The sequence below is a fragment of the Diadema setosum genome, chromosome 21, assembly GCF_964275005.1.
Source record: "Diadema setosum chromosome 21, eeDiaSeto1, whole genome shotgun sequence".
Lineage (NCBI taxonomy): Eukaryota > Metazoa > Echinodermata > Echinoidea > Diadematoida > Diadematidae > Diadema > Diadema setosum.
This window is the reverse complement of record NC_092705.1, coordinates 26924579-26942136: the sequence shown is the minus strand read 5'-3', so window position 1 is coordinate 26942136 and position 17558 is coordinate 26924579. Positions and strand designations below refer to the sequence as shown.

Sequence of the window (17558 nt, the reverse complement as noted above, 5' to 3'; positions counted from 1 at the left end):
CTTCACTTTATGAATGAATAGAAAGAATAATGTAATACTTTACTCACTTTCTTCAAATTAAACGTAATGTCAAACAAGGCCGGGGTAAGCTTGCTCTTGTCGTACTCAACAATTGACGAGTCTGACGTCGAGCGATTGTTTGAAGAGTTCGCGTTGAGAATTTTGTCGTTTGCTTGTGACTTTTTATCTGCGAATGAACACAAGATGAACAAGAACCCAAAGTAAGTATATCACATAGAAGGATGTTCAGTTATCAATGCTTACAAGGCATGCAATATTGCGGCATTCTGGAAAACGCATTGAAAATACTCAAGAAGAGAAGGACAGAGATGACTATAATTATGATCTTAAATATCTATTACTAAAGAATATTCTCAGAGCGCCTCTGTGAAACTTGGTGGTGATGAACCATAACTCCCGTAATCCATTTGTGTGTGTGTGTGTGTGTGTGTGTGTGAGTGCCAGGGACATTGGACAGTTTGTATATAACACTGTAGTTTTTCTGTGCCAATCGGCACTAAGAGCACACACAGGTTTAGGCGGCTTAAAGGTGCATATATGTGATAAGAAATGATATCCCCACCACTTGTACGTGACTGTAATGCCATGTCAGGAATTGAAGGTACTTGAGCGTGTATTCAATGGCTCTGCACCTGTAGAATAGACATCGTACATTACATGGTGAGTCCCTCATCTTTCTTCCAGCTTACCAAGTCCATCAACGCTTCCGTTAACGGCCTTGGTTTTACCGCCGTTCTTGTCAGACGACGACGACGAGTTCCGTTTCTTCTGGTCGTTCTTCCCGCCTTTTTCCTCGATGTCGCGCATGGTCGGGATGACGTCCCAGCAAAAGGTAGCCTTTGAGATCTCAATCATGTTCTCACTCTTGTCCTCGAGGGGTTCGTTCGGCTTCATCTTTTCCAGCACCAGGATGTTCTGCAAATTGATGGCATCGTCATCACTGGATACTGAATAATTCACTAAGTACTGATGCTTGCAAATTTTGGTATGTCATTCATTACTAATGACAACTTCGGGTTGTGATATCAAACACGGTATCTTTAGTTAATATGTATTTAAAATCATAGAAAGCGAAGAGAAAGAACAATAATGAAGAGAGAGGGTAACACATTACATAAAGAATGATTACACAAAGTAATTTGCCCGTTAGGGGTTATTATGTACTTAAAAATCTGTTTCTTATTTATTCGTGCATACATACCAGTGTATAATGTATCTTGCATGCTTATAATGCATCTAAGTAAAGTCATCGTTGTAGCTGAAATTTTAGATCAATTGTATGATAATTTTGTCCTCATTTTTCCTGCTTCAATAGCGTAATTGGATTGGTATGATTAATCATGTTTTTAGTATTTTTTTTGTAAATTGAATGGTTGAGGAACGAAATGCAAGAAATGCAACTTATATCCAAACTATGAATAGGGAACAAGTTTGGAAAGAATAACATAGCTGCTACCATTTAGCTCAAGCTTCTTCAAACTCTCTATGCAGAGCATGCTGTGAATATATATAAATATTTTGATATATGAATATACATATACATAAATAAGAATATATAAATATATATATATAAGAAATATATAAGCACATAATATATAAGAAATATATAAGCACATAAATATAAAAGAATATACGATTATATGAATATATGAATTCTAAATATATATTTAGTTTGGATCGTCTGCTCACCTGGAGACGTCCAAGAGCCACTCCCGCCTCAGCAAGCATCCTCACGGCAAAGGGCGTGGGACCCAGGACCACTCGCATCACGTTCAGGAGAGCGACCAGGGTAAAGGCCTGTGAGAGATAGAGCAATGGGAGAATGAGATGAAGACTTGCTAAACTTTCCCCTCTTCAGTAGATATTCACTATTAGCAGAGTAGACTAATGGGTACGGGATGGTATACATTCTAGAAGCAACTGAATCGAATCTAAGTACGTAATGTTGTGTTTTGTCTTGAGATCCCATATAAAATTCATATAATAGTCACATCATTATGTTAGCAACATCCTGGAACTATGATATTGTGGTATGAATTATTAGATATCAGTATTCAGGTTTGATTTGATACTAAAATACTATGTCATTCCCACAAATTGTGTGAAAATGAAGGACTTTGAACTTATGACTTGGCATTGATGCACCCTCGGCTAATATTGCGGCATAACACAATGAATCATGTGCACAAGGACAACACAATCCGCAGAATGTTTGCACACGATAACCCCCCCCCCCCCCCCTCCCCCAACGGAAACTATCGATTCTGAAATATTCGTGTATTGAGACATAAATGTGTGCGGCATTGAAAATGTGAATATTTTGAATATTAATTCCTGTCAAAGGATTGGGAGCACAATAATCCAGAGAAGTACTTGCAGAAATTAGAGATTAAGATAATGATTAAAAAAAGTTTTACTTTCCAAGTATCTGGGGCAACTTTCCAGCAAAATATACGCATGACCTTTGATCACACTTTCAACAGCAAATATAAATAAGTCGAAAAATTGTTTATCAAAGGAACGCCACTTGAACATACAACAACTTTTCAACACCGGAGCTGTGTTGACTTTGGAGGAGTGCCGCCGGTCACTCGGCTTCAGTCACGAGCGAATCGAAATAGAATCAAATATTTTGATTTAAAAAAACAACCCGGTTTTATTTGACCTTATCTCTTGGTAGAAGAGAAGGACAACACTAGTTGACTGGGTTATTGCAGCGCTTGAAATATGTATATATTTTTTCTTTTCAAATGTTTGTTTTGCTATACTAGAAACCGGATATAATCGCAAATACTTTCGATGCGAAACCCTCGAGTATTGCTTAATGCGGACTTGTATTCACAGGAACTCCGACATATAGGATTTATTCAGTGACCGGGTTATACATCAACGTTCCTCTGGCACTAAACCAAGGTACATTTACTCCCATGTAAATATGTAATATATTCGTTTCATTTCTTTTTTTTCTTCAGAATAATCGACCACAAACTATTACAAACGATTATGAATCACAATTGAAATAACTAATTCTATTATATCAAAACCTGAATAACTTGATCATGAATTGAACTTGTGCAAAGAAGCTAAATGGCAACATGTACAAACTACGATAGAATCATAATAACATACTCAAAAGTTGACTGAAGTTTGAGTGAATTTTAGTCGAAAATTAGTAGGTAAACTACTAATCAGATAGCTATCACAAAGTCTGGCTACATCTTGTGTTTTGTTTATGTGGGTTTCTGTTACCATCATTTGTAAAAAAAAGTCAAGAAGATTTGTGGTTCCGCTTACACTTAGATATGATCAGTTCATATCACAGGTTTTACTTCCACTTTTGTTTTGTTGAACATGAAAGATGCCGAAATCAAAATTGCATCCGGATTTGAATCGAATGAATTTGAAGTTTCGGTTAGATTCATAGGGGACTTTCCAAACTGAATTTGCATACGTAGATGAAATTTGAATTTGATGTAAATTTGAATTCACATATGAATTTGAAGATAGGTTTGCGATTGACTTGAGATGTATTCATATCATCGGTAACGTACCTCTGTAGCTGAGAGTGAGTTGCCCATGGCAACGTGGATGATGATAGAGACCACTGCGGCCAGGCTTGGAACCACGGGGATGATGGAGATGCTAAAACTCTGGAGGATTCCCGCCCTCTCCAGGAACCCACACTCCCTCTCTCGTACGGCTATATGTGATGGAGAGAAAGATAAATAGATAGATAGATAGATAGATGGATAGTATAGATAGTATAGATAGATAGGTAGATAGATAGATAGCATAGATAGATTGATATGTAGGTAGATAGATATATAGGTAGATGAATAATTGATATATAGATAGATAGATAGATAGATAGATAGATAGATAGATAGATAGATGGATAGTATAGATAGTATAGATAGATAGGTAGATAGATAGATAGCATAGATAGATTGATATGTAGGTAGATAGATATATAGGTAGATGAATAATTGATAGATAGATAGATAGATAGATAGAAAGGCAGAAAGATAGACAGATAGGTAGATAGATAGATAGATACATATTACATAGTTCTATATATATTATATACATACATATAGGCAGATAGATGGAATAGAGAGAGAAAAAAAAAGCGAGAGAAAGGCGCTGATGCTTGCATTTTGACGAATTCGACCGTTTTATTTATTTGTTTGTTTGTATCCTTGTGAATTGCATATATATATATATATATATATATATATATATATATATATATATATATATATATATAATCTAAAAGACTCCGTGGTGAACATTTTTCGAACAAACGGGAATTTGCATAATATTCAAAATTAGAAATGGTTGCTTTTGAAGGGAAATTGAGAATAAACCTTCACAGCGTCTCTTCCATCGGCATGTTTTACCCCGGGGACTAGTATTCTCTCATCTGGTGTCGAATATATACCTCGAGCAAGAGATGGACGTCAATCGAACTGTACTGAATTTTATCCATAAGAATCAACTGTGGCGCAAAGGATTTCTCAAATGGTACTTTCTAATTACCAAGTCGCCCCCGATTTGCACTGAGTCTAAGTATTAATTGAAATTCCACAGCATTTGAGGTTTAACAATTGGTCTTGAAATAACAGAAAAACCCAAAAGTGCATAAAGCTGGTTCCATCTTACCGGCGATGGCTTTTCCGAATGGCTTCTCCCAGGCATACATCTTGATGAGTTTGATAAAGGTCAGAATCTCGTTCATCTTCTGCACTCGGAGGTCAACAATCCATATGCACTTCATTCGCACGATAGAGATTAACCTTCCAGTGAGAGTCTGCAAATTGGCAGTGCGGCACCAAGTAAAACAAGGTAATATGATATCAATCAATATTGTTTTCTTTCTTTTTTTTTTCGGTGGCACCTCACTTAGTACAATTATATGCCATTAAAGGTTACTGTGTAGAATCACAGGGAGTCTATTACATATGTATTAGAAAAGACTTCACGGCATGAAAAACAATCTGTATTTCATTACAATGATAGGCCAACGGCGGAAATAAGCCCTCAGCTTGTCATTTGCAAATTTGGGACATGGAACCAAACTATAAAGAAGTTATTTTCGTCATTCAACGTTCCTGGAACTAACTGGGCAGAAAGACCCTGGAACTAACAGGGTAGAAAGACGGTGGATAGGCACTTTTTTCTTTAAGTTCTGATGATCAGAATCGTCTGTTTATAATACACAAAAAAGATTTTCGAAGTGCTAAAGTAAGACTACGATCACAACTCAGAGCGGGGACCGAGCGATTTGTAGCCTGCTCGGTCGCCGCTGAAATTTTAACTCCGCTTTAAAACTTCAGCGGCGACCGGCTGATGCCTTAAAAATTAGTAGTGCCCGGTCGGTCACTGGTTGGTCACTGGTCGGTGCCCGACCGAAATTGGCTAAAAACTCGCCGACTGGTCGCCGAGCAGGCTGATTTGGGGGTTGTGACCGTACCTTGCGAGCCCTTTACGAAGGTTGTGACCATACCTTGCGAACCCTTTACGAAGCAGTATTCACTGGCCTTGGTAGCAACATGGACCTACAACGAATAGGTCCATGGTAGCAACTACCAAACACTTTCTGTAACCGTGTGGAATACGATCACAATGGCACTACTACTGGAGAAGGTAGTGAACCCTGTAAACCTAAACGATGACTAACCGTGAGCGGAACGAAGATGAGATAAGTGATGATGACGCCGATGAGGGCTCCCACTCCGATGATGAGCTGTACGGCAACCAGAGCGGCGACCAGGACGACGGCGGAGGAGATGATGAAGTTTCCCATCAGGCAGACGTCGTAGAGACGCTGACTGTCATTGGCGCATACGTTGACGATCTGCACAGAGATAGAAATGGATGGATAGATAGATAGATATATAGATAGATAGACAGATGGATAGATACATTTATTTTCTTAAATTGACCCTAAGCAATTCACACACCTGATTGATTCCTGAGGCCTCTGTGTGTTTATAGCATCCTTCTACACCACAAACTGCAAGAATATGTTTAAACATGTAATACAATACATTGTAGTCTGTAGGTGTCTGGAAGACATCTTGCAACATTCAGAATATAAAACTGACACGAAAAATACCAACAATCACGGTGAAAATAAGATTTTGCCTCAAATTCAGAACTATAAATACTACTACTTCTCCTACTGCGGTGGTTCTATCGATTGCCACCGGGGAACATTCGAAAACCACGACTATAGCGCAGGCCAGGGAGAATTATGATTGCCCGTCAGTGAATATGTACATCGAAGTGTTTATACGCTCAACGGTATCGTTCGAGTCCAGTCGAGATTCTAGTGTGTGTAGCTACATAGATATTAGTGAATAAATCCGTAAATACACAATAATCGTTACGGGAATTTTCGAAGATATCCGTTGAGTCGGGCCAACTTCCTATCACATGGTTTTCCCATGCTACATGGTCTTTAAAGGCAATGATGATGTCACTGTAAGAAGAAATACAATGAATGTTTCTGACGGCAAAATGTGACCAAGCTGCTCAAGTAATCCTAATATTTACCTCTCCAACACTGTGATCCTTCAGACTGCGGAGATTAGCCAGCCTGCGGAACGCCAGGGTGAGCGTCCCGCTCCGCAACCGCGTGGCTGTCCGGCAGCAGTACGCCCAGAAGAAGACATCGCCGCTGATCCTGATCATACTGAGCAGAAAGATGCCGAGAACGAGAAGGAGCCCCTCTACGAGATCGTCGTCTTCCCGCTCAACGTAGCGAAGTAACCTCTGAACGAGCACGGCCTGAAATCGAAGCATTCGGGGCGCTCGTGATCGTAGACCCGACCAGGTCGTGCAGATGATAATTGTCGGACTTGCACAAAATTACTATCTTCAATTTAGTTGTAATTTCAATTAACTCGTTGATGTGAATCAATTACCGGATTTGTTTTCCCCGCAGATCTGGTAACGAATTACTAAATCCACTCAAAATGTGTTGTCCTTAAGATACATTTCAATACCGATTTTTTTTTTGTCCATTTTGTACACGCGCAACCCAGGACAAGCCCTATGGTTGTAAAGAACATTACTTTCCTGAAAAGGCATGCACACAATCAGACCAGATATCACAGCTAACTGTCATTTTGTTGGCTTACTTACTTTTCCAAGCCCTACCCTCCACTTATATCATGACTTCGCCTCAAGGCTGAATGCCTTTCAAACAGAATCCACTACGTTCTATACATTATGACCCTACCAGAAAATTCACCCTTCTGATAGTTTCATTTTTTTTTTACTCCACTTAACGAAGTCACATAAGACATAGAAGGGAGTTCCCCTTTTTGATAACAGACTGACAGGCACTAACAACGTTAGGGGTCGCCTCAATCGATAGACGGGTCAACGCACTTACCGAGATCACGAACGAACTCATCGTAGCGAGGACGAGGACGAGGATGGAGAAAATCTGCCGCGTCCGGACGAACCGGAAGGCGACCCTTGCTAGTGAAGCGCCCTCTTCGCCCTTCTTGTCCACTTCTTCCTGCCAGAATTTCTCGAATCTGCAATAAAGATACACATCGTCAAGTTTACGGCATGTACATCCATTGTGTATGTGATGGAACCGCGAGCAGAAAATTCTATGAGATTTCATAGTTTTTAACGGCCATGTATATTCGACCGCTGTTGACGTCAATTCATAAAGGCAATTACGCCCAGAGAGTAGGCGCTAGTGCACCAGTGTACCTAGCTCCTGCTCTGGAGTACCTGACCGCTGAGATTCTGGAGCTGGCCGGAAATGCCGCACGCGATAACACGAATTGAGAGAGTTCATTTTACGCAAAGATTATCCGGAAATTCAGAATAATTATGCTAACTTTGCATCAGCTAACTGTTCAGTACATCTCGAAACATTTGTCACATTTCCAATACAACTAGAAAAAGATTTTCATTTTTTTTTTTACGTGTGCAAGGCAATCAATGACTAATTCTAATGACTATAAATTCTTCTTTTAGGCATCACCATGGACGATATTCCAGGTTATTACTATTGCTGCGCCATAACCATAGTGACAACAAAAGCATTTTTTCCAGTATCAGCATGCTAATCATAAATGAACTCGGTGCCATCATCAGCAAGCCTATTTATAACTGTTTTCTTTGTCACCATCCTCCTCATTAGCGCCATCACCATGATCATCATCGTCACAATCTTCATCATCATCACCATCCTCGGCATCATCGTCATCATCATCACCACCATAAATGAAATGACCACCATCATCATCGTCGTCATCATCGTTCTCGTAGCCTCACCGGTCCCCGTTGTAATCGCCTCTGTCGTAATCCGACATCGTCCAGAGGTCGACATATTCCAGGGCCCTCTTCCTCGCCTTGTAGAAGAGAGGCGATAGCCATGACAACCAGACGAATGAGATCAGCCCCGTGTGGTCCAGTGGAGAGTATTGTTCCTTTCTAAGACAATCATGACACAAACGATTATCGGTGGAGAATTAGCATGATTAATCATTTCCAGCTATCTCGCTTAGAAAATAACAGTACAAATGTATTGGGAAAAGATTACTACCCAACAGTTATCTTGAAGGGAAAATTTCTTGAGGATATGGATAAGAAAATAAGATGACACATCGACTTTTCAATGGCAACAGATGCTAATGCCATAAAAGTTGACCCCCAACAAATAAACAAACAAACAAACAAACAAGAAAAGAAACGTATCGTAATAGAGGGAAGAGGTGGACGTCATTATTTTGTAAGCAGGCCGAAAAGGGAGGCGAGGGACTCGAGATTTTACGAATATTGTAACAACAAAGTCAATTCACACAGAGCACATCAAACATTTCAATGAAAAGACATAACATTGCGAAAACAAATCACCAAGCCACGTCATCGTTGACTTTTGTGACACTTGTTTGTGCTTAAACGTTTGGGGAAAAATCTTTCCATAATGTAACACAAGGTAAGATAAATTCGGCACATAGCGCATTAATATTCTATGTAAAATGATGTATACTCACGTTGAAAATTGTGACAGAAACACGTAAAAAAAAATCATAAAGTAATTAAGCACAATAAAAAAGCTTCATTTTGGTACGAGACAATACACGGCTAAGACTGGAACATGATACCAATCATTGCACTATGAACTCTTAATGAGAATGACATCATAAAACATAATTATATTACCATGTTATGGGTGTTAGACTATAAAGAACGCTGAATTCGAAGTTATATCACATCGTGTCAAAATTGTGTAAGCCGCAGAGTCAGGGGTAATCTATCAGGTTTTGTTGTTGATGTTGTTCTCTCTATGTTCTGAATAGGAGCAACATCACTCCACGGATGCAAGATCACAAGTGAGCTTATCATGTTCAGACTGTGCCAATATCCATTGTATAAACAGCATAAGGTTATCGTGGAGGAGGAAATACAGAAATGATAACAAAGTAACGAGATATTTGGGGTTTGTGGTTGTTATAAAAAAGACGACTTTGCGATTGTTGTCTAGACCTATAATATCAGATGTATAACTTGGACAGAAAACCTGTTTACACAAAAGTATCAGTTTTTGCAATGCAAAATTTTTATTCTCTTCAAACATCCGCAAAAACCCTCATTCGAAAGCAAGCGACACATTTTAAACCTCGGAACTGCGCATGCCCAAACAATATGACCGGAGTATGACCTCTCAATCATCCTCAGCGGATAATAGAAGAGGAAGAAGAAGAAGAAGAAGAAGAAGAAGAAGAAGAAGAAGAAGAAGAAGAAGAAGAAGAAGAAGAAGAAAGGACTTTTGCTAGCGTAGTGGTGGCACACACTAGCATGCACACTTTATTTTATTATTATGTCTTCCTGACGGAAAGTGCCCTTCAGGGCGATAAGACTTATTTCTTTTTTTTTCTGGTGGCCGTGACATAGATGATCTCGGAAGACAACGTTTAAATATCCGCATCGGAACACGATCATGAAGATCTAGAAAAATGTAGATTCAGATTCAGATTCACTTATTGTCCATGTAGGATTTTTTGTTGTTGGCATATACACATAAGAATATCTACATACGTACATACATACAAACACATACAGCTGTACATGCATAATGAATACATATATTCATGGACATAATACACACATGAATCAATACGATTTTCAAAATATACACAATCATACAAGCATAGATTCATACACACAAAAATGATTGAGATGAAACAATGATTGTATCGCGTTGTCTCTTTAAATCAAATTGGACATTATATGGTATTTCACTTTTACATTGATCATTAATCACTGACTCACGTTGGTTTTAGTCTGACTGGAATGAAGAGTTTCATGCCCGGTCCATACTTGAAGCCCGAGCTCGAGCCGTACTTGAGGTAGTCTTTATGATCGACCTGCTCGTCGTCCTCCTCACCGTACCGAGATCTCGCCCCGAGCACCGTCGGCTCGCCCATCGCAGCGAATGTCACGGCAGCTGTCGAGTTCCCTAGGGCTGACGGGGTTCAGAGCAGAGAGAGAGAGAGAAAGAGAGAAAGTTTTTTTCTCCTTATTCAAATAAATATATACAATCCGTATTAATATAAATTATACAATTTAGAGAGCAATAGTGAGAGAGAGAGAGAGAGAGAGAGAGAGAGAGAGAGAGAGAGAGAGAGAGTGAGAGAGGGTGGAGAGATGGGGACAAGGAGTTCTTCTTTGAAGGAGCATTTCATATGGTAAGGATGTTTAGAAAGGCATCTTGCCTATTAAAACAATCAAGACAATACGCGAGAGGAGCACAAACTCACAAACAAACACACATCTCTCATCATCCTAAATCTATATATCTCACGCTATCTCTCTATGTATATTATACTTATCTTTATCTATCTATCTATCTACCTCTATCTATCTATCTATCTATCTACCTCTATCTATCTATCTATCTATCTATCTATCTATCTATCTGTCTGTCTATCTATCTATCAATCTATCAATCTATCTAATATATCTATCTATCTATCTATCTATCTATCTATCACCCAATCAATCAATCAATCAATCAATCTATCTATCTATCTATCTATCTATCTATCTATCTATCTATCTATCTATCTATGTTTCTATGAATATATTCTCTCTGTCTGTGTACAGTATGGCGACGAACAAAAGATCTATCATTGACGCTGATGACAAAAATAATGGTAACCGACAATCTATCTAGTCTTAGTAAAATGCAAACAACAAAATACATTGTTCACTTACATGATTATTATTGCAACATATTTGAAAGTAGAGCCATTATACTGAAAGATACACACGCAACACACACTCACGCGCGCGCAAACTAGAAGCAGACTCACTCATTATTTCTTTATCATCTTTCACTCTTCCATTAAGATGTTTCTCATCTTACATCGTTATTCAAAGCCACTGTACCAGTGAACTCCATTTCTTATTCTTTGTCAGTTGCTATTTTTTTTCTTTTGTTGACAAGAAGATCTGAGTTGAAAGAAAGATGTTATTGGTTCCTTTTTTCCGATAAAGATATCACTGGTTCCTTTTTTCCGACATGTTTGTTAATTTACAGATCAGCAGTTGCGATCTTAACAAATTTAATTTGTAGAGGGAGACAAAGTGAAGAAACTCACACCTGAAGATCTGAGTTGTTGTGGTATAAAATAAAAGTACTTTACTACGAAGTCGTTTCACTTGATTGCGTAATGTGGTTACAATGTCACTGTGCATGACATTTTGATTTTACATTTTCTCTTATCATATTTATCATCCGAAAAAAAAAAATATAAGGATATAAATCACAGTCAAAATCAAGGCTTGCGTCTATCTTGAATTTACTCGGTCTTCTGCGCTAAGCGTGACAGACAGGCAGAAGAAAGCACAGCAATCAATTAGGCGAAATAATGATTAATTTCAGGGATTAACTGGTAGGTATTGACATCAGCACAAGATCTCCTGACAAGTTGATTGCTTTATGATATGATAAAATCCAGTCAAGATCCTGAAACCAAATATCGATGAAAAAAAAAATTGAAAAGGGATGATAAAAGATCATGTCGCAATCACACCTATTCAACTCCACGAATTACAACTTACCACTTACAGTGACTTTCACTGACAAATTTGCTGTCACCCAGTCAGATGCAAGGATTTCAGTCATAAAAAAGTTGTCAGTGATTCACAATTTTCGTGAAACACTGCCCTAAAAGCAAATCTTCTTGGAAACTTGCAAATTAATGTCAGTGTTGTTATGAGTGTTATGGTAGAACAATCGCGAGCGTGTCATCTTAACAGGTTGTCTCCGAAGTACAGTAATTCCAAGCAAACTCACTGCCTGGTATACCCACAAACAGCAGGTTACAGTCCTAAATCATCCTTTTGTCTATATATATATATATATATATATATATATATATATATATATATATATATATATATATATAGAGAGAGAGAGAGAGAGAGAGAGAGAGAGAGAGAGAGAGAGAGAGAGAGGGGGGGGGGGGGGGAGGGAGAGAGATAGAAAGAAAGAGAGACAACCCAACATGAACCCAAATCCAACCCTCGAGGGTGATGAATGCACGTAGTGGGATATGTCAATATCTATACAGCTACTCGCGTCCCTTCAATGTACTTTTTTCTGTCTCTGTAATAATTGACTGTTTTGTTTTCTTCCCCGTGTCTGTCACGCTTAGTACAGACGATGGAGTAAATACAAGTTAAACGTTAGTCTTAAATTTCATTGTGAATCATTTATGTAGGAAAATATACAAAAATAAAATATAAAAGCAAAATGTACGTAAACTGTCATTGCAACAGAACTAAATACAATGCACCCTCGTTAAAAGGAACACGTTTTTAACGAAATTCTCGTTACGACAAAAAAAAAAAAAAAAAAAAAGCATGCGATGCCCCAATATTATCACCTATATAATTATATCCTTATTATATCCTATATCCTTATATACATTATGCCTTATATACATATACACCATAACGAAAGTTCGTTATAACGAAAGAAAATGCCGGTCCCGAGGACTTCTTTATGATGGGAGTCGATGCGTATACAACAAATTTTTATTAAGTATAATATGACTGATTTAGTGACGCTGAAATTATGTGTCTGGTTTATACCTGCTTGCTCTTCTGTGGTCGGGATGTGATCTGTTGAATCTAGTCTTCTCATTCCCACGAGCTGGACATCTGGATCTAATCAGAAGAAATCGTGATTAATGCAAAGCTTGAGACTAATTTGAGGTAGACAAAAAAGTGAAAAGAATCTGTGCTCTCCCATTCCCCTCCTCCCCCCCCCCCAAAAAAAAAAAGAATACAAAGATAACGTCAACAGCAAGCACTTCATCCCTTTTATCAACACCAGCAATTATCAGTTTCACTAGCTAATCATTCAAAGAACGAAGAAATATCTGCAATGTGACTGGTTGAGAGCTACTTATGTGTAATCAGCTCGTATCTACACTAACCAAACTGATGGGTACGGTAGAAATTTGATGCGCGCGGTCAATCAGCTTTATTTATGCGTTTGGTAATGGATCAGGTAATTTTCTCTTTCGATGTGATCAACCCTCTTTTTGTCAGGTGTCTACAATGAGTCGGTGTTATCCTAAAGGTGAAAATGTCAGAGGAAAAGGAATATCAGATATAAACACAATATTTCATCTGATCTTATATAAGATTTTTATGTAATTATATCGCTATGATTTGCACTTTTGACAAATTTATTTTTCGGAGTTTTTTTTTTTAAACTTCTGACAGCCTTTGCTCTTTGCAACTCGGTTATTATTATTATCATTATTTTTTTAAAGTTGACAAGATTTCAAGTTGGCAGCGTAATGATGCCTGAGCGCTGTTGTATAAATCTTGAGATCAAACATAAATTAGAAAATCAAGCGAAAGTTTCTGAATACTCAATTCCTATTAGCTGATACCTGATTTATGTTTGATAGCTTTTTTTATGCAACAGGGTTTAGGTCCATCATTATCATCATCTCATATTAATAACCATTACTGTGACTGTCACCTATAAAAAGGTTTTACGAAATGGTTGAGTAAATGCTGCAAAAGAAAACTGTCATGTCATGTCTGCTTGTCCGTCCCCTATTTTTTCTCCCGTTGTCGATGTTTTGCGTTCAAGGAGCATCACGGCTTTGTTAGAATATGATATAAAAAGGAAGTTTGGCAGAAGAAAACATAATCCTGCTATCCATGGTTTGAAAACGAATGAGGCACACTCACCTCGTGCTAAATACAGCACTTGAGCTAGGTCGTCTGTGTGCGTGCGCGTACTCTTTGCTAATTATTAACTCTTATGACAGTGTGGTTCACGCCACGAGTGGGACACTCGGCAGAAAATTGATGGGACACATTTATGGTATCCTGTTTCACACATGAAGTGCTATACGACAAACGGAAAGAAAATCTGTCTGTGTGATTTCACGATCGTGAAGAAGGGGTGTGTATCATTTCATTTCATTTCATTCATTTTGCTTCCACACAAATTATACAGTGTTGATTTTGTAACATACATCCAGAGATCAATGAAAAGTAATATAATACATAATATTTGTAAATTCAGTACTGAGTATATGGTATCGACAGCGATAGAAAGCGACAAGTAATATCATTATGGTTGCCATTGTTCCCTATATCCAAGAATATATTCCTTTCCAAATTTACCTTGCTTTTGCTTCGAGAGATTCTCTGAAGAATCTACCCTCCTCATACCGATTAGCTCAACATTTGCCGAGTCAGCTGCAAGGAAAAAAACACAACAACAAACGGAATTGGTTAAGTGAAAACATTCTTTTTTGTGTGTTTTTCTGTTAAACACTGAGTTTACATTCGGCTGATTTACGATGTCATCATCCAGCAATTACTGGGATGATCAATTCTAGACCGTATGGTCTGACGTGCTAAATGACTGTAGGGTTTCCTGACACAGTAACCGCTACATGTACGTATTATATAAGAAATCCACTGACGATTAGTTGCGTAAATCAACTGTCCATTGTTCACGAACTACTCAATAGTTTCTGTACAAGTTATACATGAGACTTAGTGACAAATGATATACTGGTATTCAATCATACATCAAAAGTGACATAAGAGGCAATATCATTTTGTTTTTGTTTTGTCTTCTTTTTAAATTGGGACTGTTACTACACACAGTAACCTTTCGCGCTGTCAAGATGCGTTACTGTACGGTACGCTATTCGTGCAAATAATACAGTAATACAGTACAGTATGTCCCCCCCTAAAAACAAACAAACAAAACAAAACAAAACAAAACAAAAAACCCCCCACAAACACACACACACACACAACAAAACAACAACAACGACAATCGGATTTTCGTATGGATAACTCAAAAGATGGTTAGAATATAACATCTTTGCTATATTTTGCAGAAAACCCCATTCATTTCGGTTAACTGTTCACAGAGAAATGTGGATTGTTGTAAAGCATGTCATGGGTCTGATTCTTCCAAGTTTAGCACTTCGATGCTCTTGTGAACGCAATGGACAGATTTTGGAGGGAAGGGATTCCTGACACATGCTCTACAAAACTCCTCATTTCTCTTTGACCACTGAAGCAAATCGGGTGGGGTTTTCTGGAAAGATGTGGGCAATCAGTTACTGTTTCATACCTTGAAATTGTATATGGATTGATTCACTGTTTTTAAAGGGATGGTACAGTATTGGTGGAGATGAGAATTGGGCTTTAAACTTTTTTTTGCGAGATATAAGAAAACACTTATGGAATAGTACAGAGCACACCATTTCAAGAGGATTTCAAAGTTCATCCAAAAACAAAGTAAAACAAAGCGATTGTAATAAAAGGTGGGTCCCACATTTTATTAGGATCGCTCTGTTTGGGATATCTCAGTCATTTTATAACCAATTTTCATCAAATAAACGATGAATTCCTCATGGAATTACATGCTCTTTCATATTTCATAAGAGGTTTCTCATTATCTCACCAAAAATGTTAGAAAAATGAAGTTAGGTCTCATCCAAAACTATACGATCCCTTTAAGGTTATCATTGCAGAGGGTCCCGGTTTTTTTTTTTTTTTTTTTTTTGGGGGGGGGGGGGGAGACATACGGTATACTGTATTTAGCTCTTTCGGCGCTCAGCACGTAGTGGAACATGATATGTACCACACCACAGCCTAGTCAGCTGTCGTCAGGGTTTTATATGCTGCGGCGGGAGACTGTTCCCGCGTTTTAAATGGAGGTGGAGACGGCAGACTCCGTTTCCTAGCAACACAACAGCTGCATATGAGTTGCTGTACATCTCAAACTTGAGATGTCTTGTGTGGGTTTTAACCAAACAGGTCTTGCAGACCGCATATCTGTGTTTTGACGGTGTATCTGTCCATTGTAAATTTTAGTATTCATTGCTATATAGCACTTCATAAAGGTTGAATGTAAATTCATTATTCACTTGAACTATGTGTAATTATTATACTGTTGTCCATTTCGGTTGCAGAATAATCAAAAGCCTCTAAATCGCCCAAATTTATATCTGACCCCTAAATTGGCAACACATTACGGAAAAGTCTTGTTTTTTTTTATCCCATATTGGCAAGGTTTTTGTCATATTTCTTTTTCTGATAACAGAGGTTACTGAATTTTAAAAACACCAAATACCCCTCATATCTATTTCCAATTTTCAAACAATAATCATATATAGCGAAATAATAACCATGCGTGTTGTAGCTCAATGGTTTAACCAATAATTTTATAAAACAGGAAATGCTCGTCATACGCAAACGCACTATACTGGTGTTTAGGGTTTTTGAAGGAGATAAGGCCAAAAGACTACGTCATCGGGGCAGAAAGACGGTACTAGAAATTACAGGGGAAACTTAAAAACAACAACAATTAATTGATTCATGACGTACGTAGTATCTACATATGTACAGGAGCTATTCAACAAAATACATAACAATCCCTTCTGGTATATGGCATTTCTAACATGATTGATGTCCATACGAGACGTTCTTACCAGGTTGCTTGTCGGTTTCATGGTTTTTATCGTCTGCGTTGGGCCTCTTCGAGTTTACAGGCGCCACTTCGCCATCGCGCTCCTTATTATCACGGTCGTCCGGTCTATCCGCCATCTTGTCGTGCTTGTCGTGCCTAATAAAGAGCAACGAGGGAGAAGTGAGGAGGGAGGGAAAACGTAGATTTACCGGCTTTAATGTAAACATCCGCGCTAGCTCTGGACGCTTTTACAATTAAAGGCCGTGTCAAGCACTTCTTCCATCCATCCATGCACCACACTCATAGGGATGCTGAGCTTGATAGATCTGCGTTAGATCAGTAGGTCGAACAGACTGAGATCAGAGAAGTAACTGATTAGCTGTTGGTAGCACACATGTTCTACCTACACAATCATCTTGTCTTTCTATTCTGCGATAGATATTTAGGGTCGTGGTCGATCCATAGATGAACAATGGGGTGATACATACGACGGGATACAGAATAATTATCTGCAAGGTCTTGAGGAAGGTAG

General features: G+C 38.3%; 1 protein-coding gene across 1 annotated transcript in view; it reads right to left on the bottom strand.

Annotated features, from left to right (window-relative positions):
* Positions 1–17167, bottom strand: part of LOC140244226 (ATP-binding cassette sub-family C member 5-like) — a 32996-nt gene extending 15829 nt beyond the window's left edge. Inside the window, exons 1-13 of the mRNA XM_072323861.1 lie at positions 17049–17167; positions 14716–14790; positions 13156–13230; positions 10327–10519; positions 8326–8484; positions 7424–7571; positions 6580–6813; positions 5702–5878; positions 4684–4831; positions 3573–3721; positions 1711–1818; positions 711–936; positions 48–187 (exon numbers count right to left, since the gene is read on the bottom strand). Of these exons, the coding sequence (XP_072179962.1) occupies positions 48–187; positions 711–936; positions 1711–1818; positions 3573–3721; positions 4684–4831; positions 5702–5878; positions 6580–6813; positions 7424–7571; positions 8326–8484; positions 10327–10519; positions 13156–13230; positions 14716–14790; positions 17049–17163 (1947 nt within the window). The 5' untranslated portion in view covers positions 17164–17167. The remainder of the gene's footprint in view (positions 1–47; positions 188–710; positions 937–1710; positions 1819–3572; positions 3722–4683; positions 4832–5701; positions 5879–6579; positions 6814–7423; positions 7572–8325; positions 8485–10326; positions 10520–13155; positions 13231–14715; positions 14791–17048) is intronic.
* Between the last annotated feature and the right edge of the window lie 391 nt (positions 17168–17558).